We start from the raw sequence: 26,970 nt of genomic DNA, 5'->3' as shown, positions 1-26,970 counted from the left end.
AGCTTTAGTGCTCTTAGACGATTAAAGACCTGGTTGCGCACAACTATGACACAGCAGAGGCTGAACCATGTTGCAGTGTGTCACATCCATCAGGACAAATTGGACCTCTTAACTAAGAAGTCAGTGTGTACACAGTTCCTTTCTTTTACACCGAGACGCAAACAGGTGTTTGGTGCTTTTATCTGAATGGTATGTGTGTTAAGTTGCAGCCTAATATGTTGTAACATACCTTAAAATGTGATTTACAGGTAGACCGTCTTTTGTATTTACATGCTTTTGTTTAGATTTTGTTAGTGGATGGTGAGATTTGGTGATGCCCACCAATATGTGAAATCAGTTCAGAATAAAAGGTGCAAGCTGCACTCCAGTGTGCCACCCTGTATTGTGTGATGTATTGAGAGTTGCATTGTGCATAATACATTTACTGCATGTAGGTGACAATACAGTAATGAAATTGATTAATCTTTAAGTTCTTGTCAGCTGCCACTGTTGGCTAGTGCTTAAACACTGAATTTAACTACTGTGTCATTATGGCATAAATAGTCAAGTGAACAGCTGCATTTACATTAAGTAGCCTAAATCAGTAAAAGTATCACAATGTATTTCTAACACAGGAATGGCAAATTAGCAAGCAAGAAAATTATTAAATAAATTAATACATATGCCGCGAGTTTAACCCCCCCCAATGGTAGACCCAAAGTTACACCCTTGAGCACATTTCATGTAGCCTGGGCGAAAGCCAACTGTTGACTCCGTCAAACAGTCTGGAAAAACCCAAGAGGAATCCGTTTCCATGGAGGGTGGGACCTTACTCAGCAACTTAAATTCATTGGAGTTCCCTTAACCAATCAGTAATGTTTAGAAAGGACTTAGGTTATGCGCCGAGGTTCATGCTTACTCTCGCGAGGCTCTAGCCCGCGAATCACGCTTCCCACATCCGCTTTCATTATACCGGTACCATTTGATAAATCAAACTTTTCCCAAAGCCAGTTGGAAGGAGAGCTACAACATCCTTGCCACTAACAAAATTGACGAGGCATTCCTCTTGCTCTTGTTTTAATTGTGTAATGCTCTCCAGAGTTGAGACAACTTCATGGATAGCTTCTAGCATTCGTCCGTCGCCATGTTTATTTCCGCTGCGGTTGAACTACAATTATATGGACTACAATGGACTCCGCGCGTGAGTTCTGCGTCACCACTCGCAACTGTTTGCTGATTGGCAAAACACTGAGCGAACCGAGGTAGGGGGATTTGGCCAGACTATGTGCGGAGCCAAAATCTTTGGGCGGAAGTACGTAGGATGGCGTCGCCAGGCTACATTTCATGTACGAAACAGTTCAAAGTGCTTCACATAAAATAAAAGCATTGCAGCGGGGAGTGGAAGAAGCATTAAAAATATATAAGAATATAAAAAGAAAGAAATAAAATATTTAAAATGAAATTTAATTTAAAAACAAGCAACAGTCTAGATTAATTAAAAGATACCGTGCAGATTTCATGCATAGACACATGAGAAAAGAAATGTTTTTAACCTGGATTTAAAAATGTCTCCATTTGGTGAAAGTTTAATCTCCACTGGCAGTTTGTTCCACTTGTTTGCAGCATAACAGCTAAATGCTGCTTCTCCGTGTTTAGTCTGGACTCTGGACTGGACCAGCTGACCTGAGTCCTTGGATCTAAGAACTCTAATATGTTCAGAGAATATAAACCTAGCAGATGTATTTTGGGCCTAAACCGTTCTGGGATTTGTAAATCATCAGCAGGCTTTTAAAATCTATTCTGTGACTGACTGGAAGCCAGTGTAAAGATTTTAAAACTGGTGTGATGTGTTCAGATCTCTTAGTCTGGGTTAAAACTCTAGCAGCAGCGTTCTGGATGAGCTGCAGATGTTTAATGCTCTTTTTGGGAAGTCCAGTTAAAAGAGCATTACAGTAATTAAGTCTACTGGAGATGAATGCATGGATGAGTTTCTCCTGGTCTTTTTGGGAAAGGAAACCTTTAATTCTGTTGAGGTCACATACAATTATGTCACATGTACAGAATATCATTTGAGAAATTAAACAGGGGAAAAAGACAGTAAAGTGAGAAAAGGTGTGACAGATGAGTTCCCCCAGCAGTCTATGTATAGCAGCTTAACTATGGGATGTTTCAGGCTCACCTGAGCCATCCCTAACTATAAGCTTTATCAAAAAGGAAAGTTTTAAGCCTGGTCTTAAAAGTGGAAAGGGTGTCTGCTTCCCGGACATTTACTGGCAGCTTATTCCACAAGAGAGGGGCCTGATAACTGAAGGCTCTGCCTCCCATTCTACTTTTAGAAACTCTGGGAACCTCAAGTAAACCTGCAGTTTGGGAGCGAAGTGCTCGGTTGGGAAAATATCTTACAATGAGATCTTTAAGATATGATGGAGCTCGGTCATTAAGAGCTTTATATGTAAGGAGAAGAATCTTAAATTCTATCCTGAATTTAACAGGGAGCCAATGAAGAGAAGCTAAAACTGGAGAAATATGAGTTCTCCTGTTAGTTCTCATCAAAACTCTGGCTGCAGCATTTTGGATCAACTGAAGGCTTTTCAGAGAATATGTGGGACAGCCCAATAATAAAGAATTACAGTAGTCCAATCTTGAAGTAACAAATGCATGGACAACTTTTTCTGCATCACTCTGAGACAGGATGTTCCTGATCCACACCTCTACATTTCTACACTGAACAAGTACAAGGACTGGAGATGGATGAATGTGCAAACATTAGTAATAGTAGTTGCTTTATCAGTTTTCTATCAAAACAAATGACTGGCATAGCAACTGAAAGGTTTTCATGACTTAGACTTAAATGTAGCTCTAACATTATTGTGCAATACTGACACAGAGGACCCTTAATTGAAGTCAAGAGGGGGAGGCCAGAGCAAGAATGGAGAGATGCAGATTGCCTTCTGCTTGCTGTGAGTCACAAGATGCTTATTCACGTCACATTTCTGTGGACCCGTGAACCAGTCAAGCCAATGTGCAGACCCCCAAAAGTTTTTAATTCAAAATACATAAATCCCCCAATTCACTACGTAAAAAGGATAAATTTACCCCTAAAGACATCAGAGTACACAGAGCTCTCAGTTTGACCAATTTGAGCCAGGTGCTGGTGATAGAGCCAGTTTGGAACAGCTTCAACTTTAGAATCTTAAAAACGGCTTTTCTTTCTCACAACTGGAAACGCACTACAGAGCCTTGTCAAGGAAAAGTCTCAAAACTAATTGCATTTTTTTAGCCATGCTTTAGTCTACAGTGAATCTCTGTTGTGATCCATAACAACGGAAAACAGTTAGGCTAGTTTTTCAAAGATCGCATTTCTGTCATTTTATTTGCAAATTCATGTCCCAACTGCTTACAAATGCCATTAGCAGCTAGAGTGTGTCAACGTTCAGGAACGGCTACTCTTTGATACAAGCTTTCAACAATATTAAGGGTGTTCACACTTTCAGTTTGGGTTTTCTGGTCCACACCAAAACACAACTTTAGTCCTGGTTCGTTTTGCCGTCAATACTGGTGTGTGATAAGATGAATTTTGAACATTTCCAAGCCAATGCTATAAGTAATGAACTTCTATTCCAGCTGTGCAGACACCGGCATCAGACATGATAAAAGCAAAATCACAGACTATAGGCTACTAGCTGCCACCTGCAGGCAGGGTACAACCTGGACTGGTTGTCAGTCCATCACAGGGCCACACAGAAGCAAACAACCATGCACACTCACTCCTAGGGTTAGTTTAGAAACACACTATTAACTGAACATGCATGTTTTTAATAGCGGGTGGGAGGAAGTCTGAATATCCAGTGAGAACTCAAGTATACACAGGGGGAACATGCAAACTCTTGACGGGATTTGACCCAGGAACCCTCTTGCTGTGAGGCGACGGTGCAAACCAGCAAACCGCTGTGCAGTCAAACTGCAAACATATGGTGGAAAAAAATAAAAATATGCATTTCAGCTGTGTCATATCCATCTAGAGTCAGACTGACTCATTTAACTGTGGTGGTCAGAAGTTAGTGAAGCTTCACAGAAACTCAGCCAAGAGGAAAGCTTAGGAGAAACAATTGCCATCATTGGATAGCAGGAGCTGCTAGAGGTTTACAGTAAATATAGCCATGGTTTGAGTCAGTTTTAACCTTTCAACTCTCCAGCAGTTGTGCCGTGACAGCAGTCATGAGCACACCAACATCTTACCTGAAAGCTACAAGTCGAGATAGAAAATGAATATCAAATAAGAAAGTCATCATTTATAAGAGCTGTTGAATGTTTTTACATGGCATACTCTAATGCAAACATTGCCATCAGGCCAGCTACTAAGCTAACGGACTAAGCCAGAGCAGCCAACAGTGTCAAGGACAGTAAGGCCATGCGAGTGCTTTGCAGTCAGCAGTGCAACGAACAAACCAACTCACAGGCTCAGACACACCATCACATCTAGAGGAAAGATGTCAATACTGTAGGCTGAAATAACATTTTTATGAAACTGTAGCTGAGGCCATTGTACAGACAAATGATGCAGTTAATTCAATATTCCAGAGTTTTTTTTTGTATAGCACATGCGTTGCCCATGTACAAATTTTTCCTTAGTACATAGAAGCAAATGCAACACAAAGTGGAAGCAAAAAGGTATTAAAAAGGGAAAGTTCCAGGGCGGTCAGTGGCATAGTGAAATTATAGGTCTGCATCAAGCAAGCAAAACATCTAAACGACATTTCTAAGACTAAAACTGAGTCAAGATTGTGAAAACCTCAAAGGGTAGTGGTCTAGTTTGTGAACCTCCGAGTTACAACTACTTTTGACAGATCATGCGATTCTGTCAGGCTCTTAAAGCCATAACCTTCAGCAATGATTCTGGAATAGTTCAAAGCAGAGTATGACGTGTAAAGGCTGAGCATCAGTGCATCCAAATCCAAGGCCACGGTTCTCAGTCAGAAGAGTAGAGCGCTCCCTCTAGTCAGGGATGTGTCCTTGCCTCACGTTAAGGAGTTCAAGTGTATCGGGATCTTGTTCATGAGTGATGACAAGTGAGAGATGGACAAATTGGAGCTTCATCAGCAGTAATGAGGGCATTTCAACCCTCAGTTATGATCAGATTTGGGTAGTGACCTAAAAATGAGATAGATGATACAAGAAAAGTGAAGTTTGGGCATCCCGAAGGAGCTTTGAGTAAAGCTGCTGCTTCTCTGTTTCAAAAGGAATAAGCTATGGTGGTTCGGGCATCTGATTAGGATGCCTTAAGTTTTTCGGGCACAACCACCTGGGGAGGAGACCCTGGGGCAGACCCAGAACTCGCTGGATGAATTTTACATCCCTTCTAGACTAGGAATGTCTCGGAATCCTCCAGGACGAGCTGGAGAATGTCACTGGAGAGGGATGCCCAAGTTTCCCACCTGGACCCTGTTGCCTCAATGACTCAACTTTGGGCAAAATGGTTTGTTCCGCTTACCCAAGATGGATAGGGGTGAACCATCATCAAGAAATATTGTCAAACGAAAATCTTCATTGCTTGGGATGAGATTTTACACTAATGTTTGGTAAAATCAAATCAAGGAAAACTGGCATCAGAACTCAATGAAGGTTTAAAACTGAAAGTAAGTGCATTACACACAAGAAAAAAGAATTATTTGAAAAAAAAAAAAAAAAAAAAAAAAGAAAAGAAAAAGAGGCTTTAATTTGCTTCCAGACTTGACTTTTGGGCAAACTGAAGAAAAAAAAAAAAAAAAAAGATTGGTCAGATTTACTGTGTTGGGCATAGCAGGGTAACGTAAGTGTTGCATCCTACCATTTGCCTATTGTATAAGCCTTTGCCGGCAGTTATATGATCCAAGATTGCCTCAGATGGTCTGGGTTCAGCAACATTATGTTCCAGAAAAATCAGGTCAGCTGACAGCTGAATAAACTGGATGACCAAGTTTTTTTTTTAACCACATCAATAGATTTTTCTTCCCTGATGTCACGGGCATATACCAGGATAAATTGGGTTCAAACTGTGAAACGTTTGAAGTGAAATCATTCATTCTGATAAGGATGTCCATTGTATTCAAAGTTGTCGCCACGTTGTCAAAAATCTAAAAAATATCCTGCCATGTTACACAAAACTAGTAGTAGCAAACTCCGTGCTCTGTGATGGTAGGCTAACTTCACACGGAGTAAATAGTCTGTGCTGTAGCGGTGTGCGTCAATGACGTCATCCCAGTAGACGTCTGTGTAGAAAGCCCCTAATAACAAAAAAAAACTTCTCCTTTAAGTATTATAATTTATTGGGTGCTCCTGAAATTTCAAACAGGTGAAAAAGAACGAATTTCCCCTTTAAGTGGTACACATTATGCTGTTCTCCACACATAAAAATCGTTCCAAGCCTGCAGCAACAACACCCGTCACTTGTAACCCATTCACTCATGTTTATGATTCACAGTTAATCTTAAAGAGATAAAAAAAAAAAAAAAAAAAAACTTTAACAGAGCAGTAAGTACAGTCAGTCAAATTTGGTGCAACGCGGAGTCAGTAAGCATAAGTGACTGGGTTGCTAATATTGCCCGCACTCAAAGGACAAGAAAGTTAACCAACCTCAATGAGAGCAGCAACACACTTCTGAAACACTGCTGGCACTCGAAGAGATCACCAAGTACATGACTGTCAGCCAGTATCGCATACTAAACGGGCGGCTGCGGGCATTGTGTTAGACATAAGCGCTAAGAAGAATGCTGAGCTTGTAAACCGGTTAGCAGATTACTGGGGTCTACCTGTCAACCATGTGCAAGGGCAGAGCGAACATATCAACCCCACTTATAGCATAATGCATATTACATGCAAGGTTTCCTCGAAAGGTCACATATTGTAAGAACTTTAGCAGCAGTACTCAAGCTCTAAGAAAACATTATTTGGCTCGACCCATGAGAAGTGGTTAAAATTCATAAATGTACAGCAGTATCCGGCAGGAATCAGAACTCACCTTTAAATCTACATCATTACAACATCGTTGAAGGACTCCACAACAGTCAGACATGTCAACCTTTACAGCTAACTTTCAAGTCATGTGTGGTGTCGGCATTCACGTAGGCAATCTTTATTAACGCAATAAGAAACTTACACTTTTACATTGAATGGTGTTCATGTTTCGTTCCATGTAACGTAAAGCTAGCAAAACAAAGCCAGGTTACATTGACAATATTGAAGTCAGTGTATGTCAGCGTTTGTGAAATTATCCTGTTATCAACAGCAATGTTCATTCGTCCAAATTAAATAACACAACAATTTAGCTTAAAGTGCTTAAAGGCATTAGGTGCAAACTGCTATCTGAAGCAGCCGTTTCGTACACGGTTTCTTCAAAAGGGAAAAATTAGCAAAAAATACATTTAAAAAAAAAAAAAAAAGGCTATCAGCTATGTTAGCTGAACCGCTAACAACAAACAAAGTCAGCTGCAGGTGAGGGCAGCTGGTCGGTTTAACAAAACATTTAACGAGTGCTTCATGACAATACACAACGTATAGCGCGAATAAGTCAACACCAGTTCAATCACAGGCCACACTCATTGTCACCACTAATTTAGTGCCATGTTTCCAGTTATGTTTTTACCCCTTTAGCGTACCGAACGCTTTGAATCGCAGCAGGGTGCGAAAGGATGGGTGATGAGATTATTCGACGAGGTGGAGCGCTGCCTCCAGTCATTTCATAACGTTTATTGTCTATACAAGACAAATAAGCACACGACTCTAGAAACCACAAATACAGGAAATATCTATTGTCACGTATCACCTCAGTAACATAACTAATTTTGGAGAATAGTAAGACTACCTGCTCGGAAGATGCTGTTTTTATGATTCCGCTGCTTCAACCTGCTCTCCTCCTCCGCCATCTTTCTTGACCTGCTGAAAGGAGCAGCCTGCTCGAACGTCACAGGATTCCGAGCCGCCCAGCGTTGTTCTAAAATACTGACAAAAGCCCCGCCCCCTGAGTCAAATTAGCTCTTTTAGCATAAAACATCTCTGTTCCTTCTGTTTTCTGACCATGTTCCAATGTAAAGGGACGTTTACTACTGCTCCCAAGTAAACATGAAAATCGTATAATTTTTACAAAAATACAATTATTATTTTGTTTGTTTTTATTGTTGTACCTCAGATGAATTCTTGTTCTTGCACAGTTGCACAATAATGTGGTAGTTTGTTTTCCATATTTGCTGAAATGATCTTTTCCTTCAAATACAGATGTATATTATTTGTCAGAGGAACATGTTCTTGGTCCTTATATACTTTGTACTTTTATAGTGAATTGATAGTCTTATTTTGAAGAAAACAATTGCTAAAACAATGAAAACAAAAGAATACATTCAAGGCCTGTTTACTACAGCCTATAGCCTACTGTCAGTCTTTATGAAAAGATCATTTAATGTAAAAACAATGGGAAAACTCAGAACTGGGTAATGTTTTTTCCTGTGATCATTATTACTGTACAACAATTTGGTCTACACAACTCTCACTGGAAAAAATTGTCTGTCAAACGTCCATGTACTGTATATGCATATACACACAAACACATATTAACTGCTTTATTTGACCATTCAGAGAACTGAGCACTCATGGAACTATTGAGTCGAAGGAACACTTTTTAAAAGTCATATTTTTAGACCCTTTTGTCATGTTAGAGATGAATTCTGATCGTTGAGATTGATAGGAAATATCCTGAAACTTTCGCCAAATTTTTGCCTTAGTTTCCCTTATTTTGAAGACCACATTAGTAAAAAAAAAGGGGGCTTTTATTAACCCACTCTCCCCTATCAATCACATTTTTCACTAATGAATTTAATTATTTTATTCATATTATGATGCACAATACAATTAGAAGAACCCAGAGAATCTTGAGAAATATCTGTATACACTGACAAGGCTGAAGACCACTACTGAAAGACTCATTACTTATTACATGACTAATTACATCACTTATTAAAAAACAATATTAATCTGCATTGGACAGAAAACCTCTGTAAGCCATTGTCAGTGAACACAGTTTTTCACAGCATTCATAAATGCAGTTCAAATGACCATGCAAAGAAAAGTGATGGTATAAACATAACTTAGAAATGTTTCAAATTTTCTCTGGCCTACTTTATTTTAGATGGACTGACAAAAAGTAAAAAACTGCCCGTGTCTGGTGATCTTACAGAACCAAATTTGAAATAATTTTTGAGGATTTTATTTATTTTTTCTTTTTCAGAGCTGTTCGGGAAATGGGGTAGGAATTTGGCCAATTATTTAGCCTATTATAATTTCTTATGCACCCCTTACATTGTGTGGGATGTTGTTGTTATGGCAAATTGACCTAAAGAGCTCATAACCTGCTATAAACATGGGCTTAAAGTGATACTCCGGAGTAGATTCAACCTGGGGTCATTTGAACCGTGATATCCAGCCAAGTAGCCCACCCGCAGTTTTTTCGATATTGGCTGAACATCAGCTGAGTTACAGAGTTATCCCGAATAGCTTCGTACAAGGGTTAATGGATCCTGGTCCGTATCTCCAAAATTACCACACTAAAATCACATGCCATGACACCAAACTTCTACAGTAGTACAAATATGGTCTGTACTCACCAAACGATGCATTTGGAAGTTTGAAAATAGTCCAGGAGTTAATTATTATCAACACAAGCCTGATAGCTTCTCTGCAGCTAAAGCTGCGTCGACGTCACTTCAGAGAGCTGGGAGCTTCAAAATAAGATGAAGGTTGATCTACTACTGTAGACAACAAAGCAAGGCTGCTCAATTTCTCCATTGATAAAATAACTTCACAACTCTACAACATAAAAATTCATAAAAAAACATGTAGAATATAGCATATACTTTGTTGTCTACAGTAGTAGATCAACCCTCATCTTACTTTGAAGCTCCCAGCTCTCTGAAGTGACGTCGACGCAGCTTTAGCTGCAGAGAAGCTATCAGGCTTGTGTTGATAATAATAAACCCCTGGACTATTTTCAAACTTCCAAATGCATCGTTTGGTGAGTACAGACCATATTTGTACTACTGTAGAAGTTTGGTGTCATGGCATGTGATTTTAGTGTGGTAATTTTGGAGATACGGACCAGGATCCATTAACCCTTGTACGAAGCTATTCGGGATAACTCTGTAACTCGGCTGATGTTCAGCCAATATCGAAAAAACTGCGGGTGGGCTACTTGGCTGGATATCACGGTTCAAATGACCCCAGGTTGAATCTACTCCGGAGTATCACTTTAATGATCAAATTTAAGGCCTCGGTATGCTTCTCCATCGCTATCCGTCAATCCAACTCTGTGGTCACTAACGCTAGTCGTCCATTGTTCCGTCAACGCAAGCCATATCCAACGCATTCAGTTAATTTTCAATGAAACCCGGCCGATCGTTGTCGCCGTGCTCGCAAAGCATGCTGGGATTCCAGCACGGCGAGCGGGCGTCAAAAAGTTGGGCTCGCTCGAAGTTTATGCAAATTTGCCACGGCAGCCGTAGTGCGTTACCCAATGACAGTAGATCATGTGATCTCCTGTGTCGCAGCAGCAGCAGCACAATAGCAGCTCTCCTCGCTCGCAGATCCAGATCCATGGTGCAATATGAAATAATGTTCCATTGCTGACGATTTATACACATTAATTTCCTTCCAAAACTCAAATTTTTAGAGGGAGAAACTTCGGTTGGTTAAAGGATAAGACCGGTTTTTTGACATTGGGCCCTTGATTTCACATTATAACATGATGTTCTACTCACCCCTGCTTGTTGTTGGTCATTTGGAGCTGTTCCGAAGATATTCGAGAGGCGTCTGGCTGCTCTCTTGAGATATTCGGCCATGAAACGGTTTCCTATGGGCAAGCTTATACAGGCACAAACTATGCTGTTTATAATTTATTAATTACTGTACACTAGCACTGATAACGTGGAGGTGCGTCGCTTACTTAAAAAAATCCGGGTTATTGTAATTTTGATTTTTTTTGTCGTAAAGTGGGTGTTACTGACGTCCTCGTCATGCTACTGCCACAGACAGCCTACAGACCTGCTGCCTATTTATTCATTCGGCTAAAATTCAAAATTAGTAACCCGGATTTTTTTAAGTAAGCGACGCACCTCCACGTTATCAGTGCTAGTGTAGAGTAATTAATAAATTATAAACAGCATAGTTTGTGCCTGTATAAGCTTGCCCATAGGAAACCGTTTCATGGCCGAATATCTCAAGAGAGCAGCCAGACGCCTCGCGAATATCTTCGGAACAGCTCCAAATGTTCAACAACACGCAGGGGTGAGTAGAACATCATGTTATAATGTGAAATCAAGGGCCCAATGTCAAAAAACCGGTCTTATCCTTTAAAATCACAAGTTATTTACTTTCCCCCGGAGCCATTCTACCGTATGTTCTATCTACAACTTCGTATACTCGCCCCTCTGTACACGCCCACTGTACAGGCAACACGGCGACACTAGGCATCCATTCCGGCGAGTTAAGTTGACGTGACGGAAGAATGACCGACTACCATAAACCTTTCGAAGTTCCCCGTCGGGATGTCAGATACGCAAGGCAATTCACCTCCCGAACAGTAGGCGATGATGTTGTTAGCCGACCAATCACAACCCTTGCAGTCCCAGCGAGTCTCCGTCGCCTCGACGGATAGATAGGAATTTTAAAAATAAAGTGACCAGTGAAGTGACATGAAAGTGAAATATAAAGTGATCAGTGAAATTCAGAAGTGCCATCACTGAGAGCTGTTGTACAGCCTGATGGCCAGAGGAACAAAAGAGTTTTTCAGTCTGTTGGTGGAGCAGGACTGAGACAGCAGTCTGCCACTGAATACACTCCTCTGTCTGATGAAGGTGTTGTGCAGAGGGTGGTGGGCGTTGTCCAGTATGGACAGCAGTTTGTCTAGGGTCCTTCTCTCTGCCACTATCACCAGAGTCCAGCTCTGTGCCCACCACTGAGCCAGCTCTCCTCACCAGTCTGTCCAGTCGGGCAGAGTCCCTCTTCTTGCTGCTACCTCCCCAGCAAACCACAGCGTAGAAGAGGACACTGGCCACCACAGACTGGTAGAACAGCTGCAGCAGTTTTTTGCAGATGTTGAAGGACCCCAGCCTTCTCAGGAAGTACAGACGGCTCTGTCCTTTCCTCTGTACCTCTGTACAGAGTCTATGTTAGCTGACCAGTCCAACCTGTCATCCAGCTGCAGCCCCAGATATTTGTATGTCCTGACCACCTCCACATCGACCCCCTCGATGGACACAGGTTGGAGCTGTGGTTTCTTTCCAGCCCAGAGTTGTACTGGAAGTCAGATGTGTACAAGGTGAAGAGGACGGGAGAGAGCACAGTCCCCTGTGGTGCTCCGGTGCTGCTGACCACAGTGTCCGACGTGCAGTTCTTCAGTCTGACGTACTGTGGTCTCTCTGTGAGGTAGTCTGTGATCCATCTCACCAGGTGTGAGTCCACCCTCATCTCTGTCAGCTTGTCTCTGAGCAGGAGGGGCTGGATGGTGTTGAAGGCGCTAGAGAAATCAAAAAACATGATTCTCTCAGCACCGCTCTCCTTGTCCAGATGAGAGTAAGCCCTGTGTAGCAGATAGAGGATGGCATCCTCCACGCCCACCTTCTGCTGGTATCCAAACTGCAGTGGATCCTGTGCGTGGTGGACCTGGGGTCTGAGGAGATGGAGCAGCAGCCGTTCAAAAGTCTTCATAATGTGGGATGTTAGTGCAACTGGTCTGAAGTCACCCGACTCCCTGGGATGTTTTGTCTTGGGAACAGGGATGAGACACGAAGTCTTCCAGAGCACGGGGACCCTCCCCAGATGAAGGCTCAGGTTGAACACACGACTGAAAAGCAAAACCTGGACATTTTCTGAACATCATGGCGTCCCATGGCGTGACAGAATGCTCCCCTCTTGCCAACACATTGGCATTGTGTTTACTTATTGGGTGAAGGCTAGCAGGTGTTCATTTGTGATGTTCTTTTTAGACTTTCTTTATGAACAGATCAAAAACATCGATCCAACATCCACCTCCTACCGGTCACCCACATATTGCAGCTTGCCTACCAGTAATGTTAATTTCTAAAGACATGCACAACTGACACACCGAACGAACACAGGATACGCGAGGCAGCTATGATAAACATGCATACATGTTGTAAACAGCAACTGTATTTGAAGCTTTAGTTTGACAGGGACTTTTTCAAATCATCCCTGAGGAAAAGTTAGGAACAGTTAAGAGGGTTGGGAAAAGTTCTGCAGTTCCATGAAACCGGAGATGGCGATACACTCCAAACCAGAGTTAATTCAGCCTGAATGTCATGACTTGTTTATGAAAACTTGTGATTTCTGTAGAAAATTAATTTAACAGTCAGCTGATTCCCTCTTGCCCCTTACCATTACAATGTTTATGGAGAAACGATCTGTGTCTGTGAATGAATCCACACTTAAGGCACAATAGGATGTCACTACATTTTCAGACTTTTGGACAGACAGAGAAAGCAGTTGTATTGGGCATATTGTGAAGAAGGCAGCAGGCTGAAGCTCTGACCTAATTTCCCATGTATGTAGTGTGTCACAGTACACGCTACTTAGTAACATTCTGTCTTAACAGCTGGATGTCAGTGTGGTTAAGTGCTATCTGATAACAGTCCGGTCAAACTGGCTCTTCGCTTGTATTCTATCTTCAACAAAACAAAACAGGCTGATATCATGATCCGCAGCTATCATATTTTAGGCAGTTTAAACTGAAACACACCACAAGCTTTCAACTGTCATTTGTATTTTTACAGTATACAAACCTTATTTATACAAATTATTATTTTGTAAATAATTATGATTACAATGATTTGAATTCCAATTGGCTTGAATTGGACTTTATTATTTAAGTGCCTTGAGATGACATTTGTTGTATTTGGCGCTATTTAAAAAAAAAAGAAAAATAAATAGATAAATGAAACCTGCCATCTGAACACACATAATGTTTCAGCATATTCTTCGCCTTTAATTCACCAAGCACAACTAAAAGAAGTTCTGTACCTTAGTATATCTAGCATGTTTTATTTGAGGAGTTTATCACTTGGTAAACCAGAAACAGAAAGTATGCAGTACATCATAGGAGTATGCAGTACAATCTCCCGGCACGCTCAGGCCGGGAGATTGGACCGAAAAACAAAAAGTTTTCAGTGCAATCTGTTGGTTTTCTTAGCTAGGAAATTGTTTTTGAATTGGCTCTATATGAACGAATTGGATTATTTTATGAATTATGATTATTATTAATTAATTGAATTCCAATTGGCTTGAATTGGACTTACTATCCAAGTGCCTTGAGATGACATTTGTTGTATTTGGCGCTATATAAATAAAAATGAATTGAATTGAATTGAATTAAATAAAGTGTAAATAAAGCAAAAATAAAGTTTTAAAGTAAAGCACAGAAGGTATTGTATCCATACTTTTCAATCAATACTTCTGTGTGATTGTGCTGGAGAATCATGTGACCACAGAAGGCAGTTAGCTACTTACACCAAAGCACTGAGATAATGGATTCTTCTCCAAGGCGATACCTATGGGCCTCCCGGTTAATAAGAAAGAGATCAGGATCCATTCAAATTTATTGGAGTACCCTTTTCCTCAAATTACACCTCTCTATCTGTCACGTCTGTGGGGTTTTCGCCATGTTTTTAGTTCTTGTTTAGTTTTGTCAGGTTTTAAGTTTATCTCATGCCTTGGTTTTTAGTTCCTGTTTAGTTCTTCGTTTTGCCATGTTTTAGTTTTTTCTCATGCCTTAGTTTTCTAGTCCAGGTCCAGTAATTAGTTTTGCCATGTTTTCCTTCATTCACGTCACCGGTGTTTTTCCCCTCAGCTTCACTCATTCACCTATCACTCCTTCAGTATTTAGTTTCCAGGTTTCCTCATTCATTTTGCCAGATCCTCACCATCACTCATGGTCTCAGAGTAAGTCAAGTCCAGTTAAGTCAAGTCTTTTGTTTTGCCATAGTTATATTCATGCTTTGTTTTGTCATAGTCTTAGTCATGTTTTGTTTTGTCACAGTTTAGTTTGTTATCCGGCTCAGCCTCGCTTTATGTTGACCATTTGAAAAATAAATAAAGTTTTCCTTTTTTGAAATCCGCATCCGTGTCCTTCTACGCCTCGCAGGAGATGTCAACTTTTTCTTTTGAGCTTTAGCTAGTTTCCGGATCAAGATGGCGCCTATATATGTGACTGCTTGTCTGTTGCTGTTAGATTTATGTTTGTGATGTTTTTTACTCCGGTCATTCAAAGAAACAAGTCTCTGCTGGTGTATGATCGCCTAACATTGTTGAACCTCCAACCTCCTTGTCATAACCTACTTATATTTGATAATCATGGACACATCGGACTACAGGTACAGAGTCCTGCCACATACAGAAGTATTCTGATGCAGCCGCGACCGCTGTTTTTGGGCAGGATGGCCAGAGCCCCGCCTTCCACACCCCCAACCTTTCTTTTATAGATAAAATATAGATAATTATAAATTATAGATAAAATATTTATTTCAACTTCAATCACAGTGGGAATCGTATTACACCATATTGTGGCTTGTGACGGACTTTGCGAGTGGAATCTGTTTTTATTTTCGCTGAAATATAGCCTACCTCCAGTGTGGCTGCTTAACATTAGATCTATGGCCACTGGCCAGGGCAGATGCCTGGCTGCCCTCAGCTAAGCCCGGCCCCTCCGCCCCTTCTTAGAACTCTCGAGCACATTCTACCAATCAGAATCACTGTAGGCCCCTACGTAGCATAATATCATGTTACATTTAGCGCGCCTGTATAGATGCTATTGGGGCAGGTGTATGATCTGCCCTGGACATGGAAAGGACTCAAAGGGTTTAAGAAATATTACTCCGCCCATCTAGCCAGTGGGAACTTCAGTGCCGCCAAATTCAAAAGACTTTTATGCGAGTGCGCACATCCCCCCTGCGTTTGGTTGCATAGATTGGCCTATTGCGCATGCTCCATAAAAGCTTGCATTTTGATAACGCAGATCATCTGCCCCGCCTATTTTTGCGGGCCTTCACTTCAGAAAGTAGCACCGACATCTCACTTTCCGTGATGTTCTTCTTTTTTCCCGTCTTATTCATTCTTTTTTCTTTATTTTCTGACCGTACAGAGAGGGGGATCACAGGTGCAGGGCTCATTTAAATAGGATTTGCGTATTTAAGTAGGGGCGTGGACAGGGAGGAGTCGGGTGCTCCGACATGTGCGCTCAATTCCGCGTTGATTGGGATGTACAAACGAAATGTGCTTGGATTAATGCGTGTGCACAGATTCGTACATCCGACGTTGGAGGGCATTTGGGTTTGAGCGTACATATGTTTCAGTAGGAAATCCACGCAAGTCTTTGTACATGAGGCCCCTGGTCTGTGGACTTCGCTGCATTTGTGTGTGAATTTTGAGACTCCCCTGACTTGCGTCAACCCACAAATGTCTTTCTTTTTTTAACATGGAATGATCTGCAACCAATCAGATATCTTCCTTGTTTCAGCCAATCATGAGAACGCACCCAACGTGAGAGATGATTTATTCATTAGCCAATCACAATAAGCCATTCAAACCGCATTGCTGCTCCTGAAGTCAACCTGTGAGAAGTCACAAGCTGAAATGGATTGATAAAACTCTGAAATGTGTAGCATATGTGTAACCAGATGGACTGGATGGGAGCAAGGGTGCAATAATGGGGCCAGGACAATGGGGGAGCTATGGGATTTGCTGCTGTGAAATACTGGGTTCATGGGGAGAAGAAGAAGAACCTTTAAAAGCTGGGCCTGTTGAGAGCCCGGGGCCTTTCAAAATTGGGAGTTTGCAGATGGGAGGAAAAAAGGAAACTTCCTGTCTGGGGCGGGGGAATTGGCTGAGAGAGTGGGCGTAGATAAAGAAAAAGTAGGCCTAATATATGCTTTCTGGTCAGTTGTGCCAATGTGGTTGCTCCCAGAGCCTATTGTAGACCTCACACTTTTAAATCTGAAGCAGCAGGGAGTCCTCACTAGTGCGATGGTTGAGGGGTACATTAAAGAGGAATGGGGTGCACACATACAGGTATATACAGACGGGTCTAAGGACCCAGATAGTCAAAAGGCTGGGTGTGGAATATATGTGGGGAGTCCCCAAGTCCAACGAGGATTACGCGTAACAAGCGGAGCATCCGTTTTTGCTGCAGAGCTAGTGGCAATAATTTGGGCACTATGGTGGATCGAACAAGTTAAGCCAGAAAAAGTTATCATATGCTCTGATTCAGCCGCTGCCTTGATGGCTATGAGGAGTGGGACATCTAGAGCTAGAGCCGACCTGATAAACGAAGCACTGATAAGTCTGTATAAAATTGAAAAAGTGGGGTGTGATGTAGGATTCCTTTGGGTCCCAGGGCATGCAGGTGTAGAGGGGAACGAGACAGCTGACAAGCTTGCCAGAATAGCGCTCCGGAGAGAGGAAGTAAATGTGGAAATCCAAATGGGAAAGCCAGAAGTCTATAGTGCCATAAAGGAGGGGCTAGAGAAACAGTGGCAAGAAGAGTGGAACAAGGAAGAGAGAGGAAGACTATATTTCTCAGCACAAAACACAGTAAAAAGACAGAGTGTGTATATGGGGGGAGACAGAAGAGACTCTGTCAAACTGTTAAGACTGAGGTTTGGGCATTGTGGTCTGGCCAGCTGCTTAAAAACCATTTGGAAGCATCCAGATGGGCTGTGTGAATGTGGAAAAGAAGAGACTGTAGTGCATGTCCTATTGGAATGTCAAAAATATAGAGTGGAGAGACTACAGTTGCAAGAAGAACTGGGGAAAATTGGGATCTCCACTGTAGATTTTAAAACATTGTTCAGTCGGGGAAAGGATCACCAAGCTGTAGAGAAGAGCGTTCTGGTTTTTATCCGCAGCACAGAGCTCTACCAGAGGATATAAGAGCGCTGATATGATGAAGAGCCCTTTGAACTGTGGAGGGCAGTAATGCGCAGCAGCGCAAACACTGCCGGAAATCCTCAGAAGAAGAAGAAGAAGAAGAAGCCCGGGGCCTTGGTCTCCTTTGTGTCAGCAGTGGGTAAGGTGGATGGTGTGCAGCTGAGTTTTCTGGTTTGCTTTGAGTAATTTATGTGCTTTTGCTTTAACAAGAGCTAAGTGTTGTGGTTAGTTGAGTGCCATCATGGAGCCAGAACAGCCTTAAGCTCTGGTCTCCTTCCATATGAGTTTTGCTGTGTTTATTTGGTTTGTTTTGTGTTAGTTTTGTTTGTTTGTCCAGGCCAGGGCGGCCGACCTGTGCTGGAATGCTGCACACCCTCTGCCTTCCCCGAGTGGCTCAGCCTGAGGTCCAGTAGTCGTAGTTTCTGCTTCATGGTGATTTGTGGTGGCCTTTGCCTTTTTTTAACATAGTACTAGGATTAAACTTAATAAAGTAATGCTTTCTTAACTGTTTTAATGGTAATATTTATGAACTTTGCCAGTTACTGGGGACTGCAGGCTGTAGCCACTGTGTGCACCTACTACTGGGCCTTTTTGTGTGACAATTGACTTGTGGGTAGCCATTAGTAGTTATTGAGTGCCATGTTTGAATTTAGGTGTAATGCTTGCAGTGGTGTCATTTGTGAACCTGAGATATGTATGTGGTTTGCACTCTTTGTTTGGAGTTTATTTATTCCCTGTTACTGACTTGGTGTTTTATCTATTTAAGGTCCCAGTGGTGGGTGGCAACCTCTGACTCCTCCCTCTCATGAGCTTGGTTCTAAATAAATTGTAAACCTTTGGACACTTGACTCTTCATTGTCTTACGTTGGTCGACAGAATCTGGTTACATATGTATCACCGATACACACTGTTTACACTACTGGACCAGTTCTAGATTCTAATGGAGTGGGGTAACAAATAAAATTGAGCCAGAGACCAGGTACTTTAAATGCAATAGCCAGCTCTTTAGTGGAAAGCATGGATTTGTGTGTGTTCATCGCTCTGTCCCAATTCTTTCCATTAGTGACCCCCATTTATATTGATCTTATAGCCAGATACTTTACCCTATTCTGACAGTGTGTCCATAAGAGCTGGGATAGATTCACCTGGGCTTGAGAGGTATGCTACTATATCGTCCGCATATAGAGACAAAGTATAAACATTATCACCAATTTGTATACCATGACAAGGGTTAGACCTTGTCTAGTAGTACTGCGTGATAAAACAAAACTGTCCAAAATGTCTTTGTTAGTTTGCATTTGTGTTGTAGAGAGTTTGTAAAGGAGTTTGGCCAAGTTGCTGAATTTGGGGCCTGTATTTATTTCTCCATTTTCTCAAACAAGCCCTGCCACTCTACACGGTCAAATGCTCTTTCTGCGTCCAGTGATATTGCAACGCATGGGTTTTGGTCAGACTTGGAGCAGTAAATTATGTTTAAAAATAGTCGTACATTATCAATTGATGACCTTTTTGTATGAATCCTGTTTTATCCATGTCGATGATGCCAGGAAGTACTTTTTCAAGTTGTAGAGCAAGGATTTTAGAGAAAATGTTAAATTCTCTGGGTAATATTGAAATAGGCCTGTACGAGCTGCAGAGCTTTGGATCCTTCCCTAGGTTCGATTAGTTTGGGAGCAAATGCTTTGAAAAACTCCATGGGGAGTCCGTCATGACCTGGTGATTTTCCTGAGGAAAGCGAGGTGAAGGCTTTCACCACTTCCTCTTTTGTAATACTACCCTCTAATGCCTCTTTTTTATCTTCAGATAATGTAGGAAGAACCAGCTCATCCAAATAATGCTGTATACTTTCAGTGTTACATCCTTGTGATGTATACAAAGACTGATAATATCTCAGGAAAGCCTCATTAATCTCTCTAAGATTACTAGTAAAAGTGTCATCCTTTTGAATTGTGTATATTGCCATGTTTATCTCCTCTTTCTTTATCTGCCAAGCTAAAATCTTCCTACCTTGTCTCCTTGTTCATAACATCTATGTTTCATTCTTTTTATAGCATTTTCTGTCTTGTGTGTGTTGAGCATGTTATTACCTCCGCCAAGGAGGTTATGTGATCGCCCGAGTTTGTCTGTGTGTCTGTTTGTCTGGATGTCTGTTTGTCTGGATGTTCGTTCGTCTGTTCGTGCTGCAATCTTGCGACCTGCCACAAGGTGGCGCGACCTCAAGGTGCCAAAGGCAAACAGAGCCAAAGCCAGACAGAATGCATAGTGCGCGGATTGAATGCATATTGTGCGGATTTGCTGTAATTAGCACAAAAAAAGATTGCAACGGCAAGCCAGTGTGCATAACTGCATATAGCGTAATAATAACGGCGAACACTGCTTCCCGACAGAACACTGCTTCCCGACAAAACATTATAATAATAATAATATTAATAATAATTAATAACGGCGAACACTGCTGTTCAATAATGAATAGGGAGAAGGGAATGCCTCTTCTGCTGACAGCGCCAAAGAACAAGTAGCCCACATCAGGAACGTATGTCCATACATGACTCGCTATCCACAGGTAGGTTGGTGGTTGGCGGAGGTCTGCACTCTCTGAGTGCATTTCTAGTGTTTCAGTTGTTTTGATTTCAGTTGTTGGAGGATGATATTATCACGTGACTGTACATGCTGTCTTTCTAGTTCCTTAATCTTACTTTCAAGATATTGGATTTTAGTAATATACTTGTTGCGTTTACTTGATGGCCCTGTCACACTGTTGCGTATGAGAGAAGCGTATGAAAATTAATAATATAATTTTCATACGCACGAAAAGGCCTTGAAAATAAAGAATGACTAGCGTATGAGTAGCATATGAACTGCGCATGCCCAGCGTACGTTTCAACGCGCCTATATCAGCAGCCTTTCCACATTGCTCCATTATTGCAGTAGACGACGCGCTATCAAAATCTCTCGAGACATTCATCTCGATCATGCCTCCCAAGAAGCAATCGTCGTTTGCCCGGGCCCTGGGCCGAGGAAAAGGCAAAAAAACACAAGAATCATTCTCACCCAAACCTGCTGAAATGCCTGATGCACCTGCGGCTGATGAGTTACATGCTTCTGAGCGATCAAGATCCCCAACTCCTCCTCCTGACCGCTCCCGTGAATCGTCGGTTGCCTGCCGCCTCCATCTCCGCCCGTCTTGCGGAGATGGAGGCGGCAGACGGGCGGAGGCTATAAATACGCTAGCTGTACGGTACACCTTCATGGCAACATTTGGCAATTTATGTCCAGCGTTCTCGACCTATCAGTAACGTACCTATATCGTACCTCTAGCGTATTCAGCGTATGCCTAGCATATGCTTAGCGTATTAACCATACGCACAAAAGTTTTGAGCATGTTCAAAAATTTATTTCTGCCTCAGCGTATGCCAACGTATGCCAGCGTGCTTGAAACGTATACAACCTATGCCTAACGTTCCCCTGGCGTATGTCAGCGTATACCAGTGTATGAGTGATAATTTTCATACGCAACTCATATGCTTCTCTCATACGCAACAGTACAGGGCCTTGAGGTATATGATATTATTTGACCTCTGAGGAAAGCTTTCATAGCGTCCCATATAATGTTAGGGTTTTGATTTGTCTTCAAAAAAAGAATAAATTTCACTGTTAATCATATTCACAAATTCTGAGTCATTAAGTAAATGTGAGGTAAACCTCCATTGGTTACATCTAGTAATTGGTGGGGATGCAGGTATAGTTCCGAACAGAGCAGCATGGTCTGATAAGGTCCTTGCAAAGTGTGTAATGTATGTGCATGTGTTGTGGAAAAAAGCAAAAAGCAAAAAAAAAATCCTTAAATGCTAGACAGACAATCAGATCTACAGAAGCCCTAAACGGCCATACATACATACATTTTATTCCCTCTGTTTTCTTGTGATAACGAAATAATTCATTTGCGTGCCTGCTTGTGGTGTATCTGATCGAGCACCTGGTGCTCCACTCTTTATGACTGTGACACTGTGTTCGGTGATTCAAATTCAAAATTCAAAAATTCAAAAATACTTTATTTATCCCAGAGGGAAATTAAATGTTGATGTAGCTCAATTAAATCAAGGAGTTATTATAGATGCTGATGGCTGTGGGCAGGAAAGATTTCCTGTAGCGGTCCGTTTTGCATCCAAACTGAAGAAGCCTGTGACTGAAGAGACTCTGTTTTCCAATAACAGTCTCATGGAGAGGATGTTCAGGGTTGTTCATAATTCTCTTGATTTTATGCAAAATCCTTCTTTGCATTATTGTCTCCAGAGGTTCCACAGTCGTCCCCAGAACAGAACCAGCCTTCTTTATCAGGTTGTTGAGTCTTTTTAGGTCCCTGGTTCTGATGCTGCTGCCCCAACAGATGACGCAAGAGGAAATGACGCTCTCAACAACAGACTTGTAGAAGATCTGCAACATCTTGTTGCAAACCTTGAAGGACCTTAGCTTCCTCAAGAAGTACAGTCTGCTCTGTCCTTTCTTGTAGATGGCTTCACTGTTGTGTCTCCAGTCCAGTCTGTTGTCCACATGAACACCAAGGTATTTATATTCCTCAACCACCTCCACTTCTTCTCCCATGATGGAAACAGGGTTTGATCTGACCCTGTTTCTCCTGAAATCTACAATCATCTCCTTTGTTTTGTTAACATTCAAGATGAGATGATTGTTCCCACACCATGCCACAAAGCGGTCCACCAGCTCTCTGTACTCAGCTTCTTGTCCATCTCTGATACACCCGACAACTGCAGAGTCATCTGAATATTTCTGTAGATGACAGGAGTCTGACTTGTACTGGAAGTCTGAAGTGTACAGAGTGAAAAGGAATGGTGAGAGTACAGTCCCCTGTGGTGCTCCTGTGCTGCTGATCACCTGGTTAGACACACAATTCTTCAGTCTGACAAACTGTGGTCTGTTTGTCAGGTAGTCATTAATCCAGGTGATTGTTGAGGCCTCCACCTGAGTCTTCTGGAGTTTCAGACTAAGCAGATCAGGCTGGATTGTGTTAAATGCACTGGAGAAATCAAAGAACATGATCCTCACAGTGCTGCCTGCTTTGTCCAGATGACAGTGGGTTTGTTGAAGCAGGTGTATGATAGCGTCTTCAACTCCAACTCCATGGCGATAAGCAAACTGCAGGGGGTCCTGATATGTGCTGGTTTGCTTACACAGGTGAGTCAGCAGGAGTCTCTCCAGGACCTTCATGATGTGGGATGTCAGGGCAACAGGTCTGTAATCATTGATGTCTGAGGGGTGAGTTTTCTTTGGTACCGGAACCAGACAGGATGTCTTCCACAACAGTGGTACCTTCTCTTGGGTCAAGCTGAGGTTGAAAAGGTGTTGCAGAATCCCACAGAGCTGCTCTGCACAGGCCTTCAGGACTCGGGGGCTGACACCATCTGGACCTGCAGCCTTGTTCCGGTTCAGTCTTTCCAACTGCCTCTTCACCTGACTTCTAGAAACAGAAAAGTGGGAGGGGGAGGCAAAGGGGACAGCAGCATCTCCTGATTGGGTTGAAGACAAACTAGTGGAAGCAGAAGAATCCATGACTGAGGTGGAGGTGGAGATGTTACAGGAAAGCTGTGGGTCAGAGGAGGGTGGGATGTCTCTTTGGCTGGGAACAGGGGGGGAGGATGGTGAGCTTGTTCCTGAACTGAACCTGTTGAAGAATGTGTTCAGCTCATTTGCTCTGTCCAGACTTCCATCCATCCGATCCTCCCTCTGCTTGAGGCCTGTGATCTTCTTCATTCCTGACCACACATCTCTGATATTGTTCCTCTGCAGTTTACTCTCAAGCTTCTTTCTATACACCTCCTGATTGATTACTCCTGAATGTGGTTATGAAGTTGAGCGGCTACTAAATGAGCACAAGTTACAGCCTCGCCTCCGTGTATGTTATTTACTCCGTGTATGTGTAATGAGATGTTGTGATGTTGTGGAATGAAAAAAAAATCACACTGAGGAAATTTTATTTTTGTATTCAAATGTTTTGCATTCAAACTGATTTTCAAATTTAAATATAATGTTAATCTTATTATTTCACAGTCAAATCATATTTGGTGAGAGAATACTGATTTCTGGTGCTGGTCATGTAAAACAAAGGCTGAGAGGCTACTTATAGTGCACACCTTTAGTGTATCAGTAAAGTATTTGTTCTTGTTTTGTCTCAAAACTCAGCTGATCAACTAGGTAGTTCATGACGACATCAGGCTCAGTTAGATTGCGCCTCCGATAAAGCTGAAGCCTTGCTAACCGTCTTCTCAGATGACGCACACTAATGTGTACATTATCTGTAATAGCAAGGCATAAAGCTATTTCAGCCTGTGTCAGGCCTCGATTGAAGAGATATGTGATGCGGTGATCGATATTCTCCCGCTCCTCTGACATTGCTACACTAAATGATGTTTCCTTCCATCCATCCATCCATTATCTTCCGCTGGTCCGGGGATCGGGTCGCGGGGGCAGCCGCTTGAGCAAAGAGACCCAGACGTCCCTGTCCCCGGCCACTTCCTCCAGCTCTTCTGGGGGGACCCCGAGGCGTTCCCAGGCCAGCCGAGAGACATGGTCTCTCCAACGTGTCCTGGGTCTTCCCCGGGGCCTCCTCCCAGTGGGACGGGCCCGGAACACCTCACCGGGGAGGCGTCCAGGAGGCATTCTCACCAGATGCCCGAGCCACCTCATCTGACTCCTCTCGATGCGGAGGAGCAGCGGTTCTACTCCGAGCCCCTCCCGGATGACCGAGCTTCTCACCCTATCTCTAAGGGAGAGCCCAGACACCCTGCGGAGGAAACTCATTTCGGCCGCTTGTATTCGCGATCTCGTTCTTTCGGTCACTACCCACAGCTCGTGACCATAGGTGAGGGTAGGAACATAGATTGACCGGTAAATCGAGAGCTTCGCCTTCTGGCTCAGCTCCTTCTTCACCACGACGGGCCGGTGCAGAGCCCGCATCACTGCAGACGCCGCACCGATCCGCCTGTCAATCTCCTGCTCCATTCGTCCCTCACTCGTGAACAAGACCCCGAGATACTTGAACTCCTCCACTTGGGGAAGGATCTCATTCCCGACCCGAAGAGAGCATTCCACCCTTTTCCGGCTGAAGACCATGGTCTCAGATTTGGAGGTGCTGATGGTCATCCCAGCCGCTTCACACTCGGCTGCGAACCGCTCCAGTGAGAGCTGAAGGTCACGGCCTGACGACGCCAACAGAACCAAATCGTCCGCAAAAAGCAGAGACCCGATTCTGAGGTCGCCAAACCGGACCCCCTCAACGCCCTGGCTGCGCCTAGAAATTCTGTCCATAAAAATTATGAACAGAATCGGTGACAAAGGGCAGCCCTGACGGAGTCCAACCCTCACAGGAAACATGTCCGACTTACTGCCGGCAATGCGGACCAAACTCTGACACCGGTCATACAGAGACCGAACAGCCCATATCAAGGAGTCCGGCACTCCATACTCCCGGAGCACCCCCCACAAGAGTCCCCGAGGGACACGGTCGAACGCCCTCTCCAAGTCCACAAAACACATGTAGACCGGTTGGGCGAACTCCCATGCACCCTCCAGGATCCTGCGGAGGGTATAGAGCTGGTCCACTGTTCCACGGCCAGGACGAAAACCACACTGCACCTCCTGAATCCGAGATTCGACTATCCGGCGGATCCTCCTCTCCAGTACCCCCGAAAAGACCTTACCAGGGAGGCTGAGGAGTGTGATCCCCCTATAGTTGGAACACACCCTCCGGTCCCCCTTTTTAAAGAGGGGGACCACCACCCCGATCTGCCAGTCCAGAGGCACTGCCCCCGATGTCCACGCGATGCTGCAGAGGCGTGTCAACCAAGACAGCCCCACAACATCCAGAGCCTTGAGGAACTCAGGACGGACCTCATCCACCCCCGGGGCCTTGCCACCGAGGAGTTTTTTGACCACCTCGGCAACCTCAGCCCCAGAAATGGGAGGTCCCACGTCCGAGGTCCCCAACTCTGCTTCCTCATCGGAAGGCGTGTCGGTAGGATTGAGGAGGCCCTCGAAGTACTCCCCCCACCGACTCACGACGTCCCTAGTTGAAGTCAGCAGAGCCCCGCCCTCACCATACACGGTGTTGACGATGCACCGCTTCCCCCCCCTGAGCCGCCGTATGGTGGACCAGAATCTCCTCGAGGCCGTCCGGAAATCGTTCTCCATGGCCTCCCCGAACTCCTCCCAAGCCCGAGTTTTTGCCTCAGCAACCGCCGAGGCTGCGTTCCGCTTGGCCTGTCGGTACCCATCAGCTGCTTCCAGAGTCCCACTGGCCAAAAAGGCCCGATAGGACTCCTTCTTCAGCTTGACGGCCTCCCTCACCACTGGGGTCCACCAGCGGGTTCGGGGATTGCCGCCACGACAGGCACCGACCACCTTGCGGCCACAGCTCCGGTCGGCCGCCTCAACAATGGAGGCACGGAACATGGCCCATTCGGGCTCAATGTCCCCCACCTCCCCCGGGACATGGTTGAAGCTCTGCCGGAGGTGGGAGTTGAAACTCCTCCTTACAGGGGATTCCGCCAGCCGTTCCCAGCAGACCCTCACAATACGTTTGGGCCTGCCAGGTCTGACCGGCTTCCTCCCCCACCAGCGGAGCCAACTCACCACCAGGTGGTGATCAGTTGACAGCTCCGCCCCTCTCTTCACCCGAGTGTCCAGGACATACGGCCGCAAGTCCGATGATACGACTACAAAGTCGATCATCGAGCTGCGGCCTAGGGTGTCCTGGTGCCAAGTGCACATATGGACACCCTTATGCCTGAACATGGTGTTCGTTATGGACAATCCGTGACGAGCACAGAAGTCCAACAACAAAACACCACTCTGATTCAGATCGGGGGGGCCGTTCCTCCCAATCACGCCCCTCCAGGTCTCACTGTCATTGCCCACGTGAGCATTGAAGTCCCCCAGCAGGACGAGGGAGTCTCCCGGAGGAGCACTCTCTAGTGCCTCCTCCAGGGACTCCAAAAAGGGTGGGTACTCTGAACTGCC

The 26,970-nt window shown here is 43.8% G+C and overlaps 1 protein-coding gene across 2 annotated transcripts in view; it reads right to left on the bottom strand.

The window, feature by feature from the left end:
- The window catches only part of LOC142379029 (atlastin-2-like), a 34,176-nt gene extending 26,290 nt beyond the window's left edge, over positions 1 to 7,886 (bottom strand). For both annotated transcript variants that reach the window (XM_075464095.1, XM_075464096.1), the window contains exon 1: positions 7,820 to 7,886. In XM_075464095.1, coding sequence (XP_075320210.1) covers positions 7,820 to 7,880 — 61 coding nt within the window. In that variant the 5' untranslated portion in view covers positions 7,881 to 7,886. The remainder of the gene's footprint in view (positions 1 to 7,819) is intronic.
- Positions 7,887 to 26,970: the final 19,084 nt, after the last annotated feature.

This window comes from Odontesthes bonariensis, chromosome 4, assembly GCF_027942865.1.
Source record: "Odontesthes bonariensis isolate fOdoBon6 chromosome 4, fOdoBon6.hap1, whole genome shotgun sequence".
Lineage (NCBI taxonomy): Eukaryota > Metazoa > Chordata > Actinopteri > Atheriniformes > Atherinopsidae > Odontesthes > Odontesthes bonariensis.
Note: the sequence above shows the minus strand (reverse complement) of the source record. Positions and strands in the feature narration are given on the sequence as shown.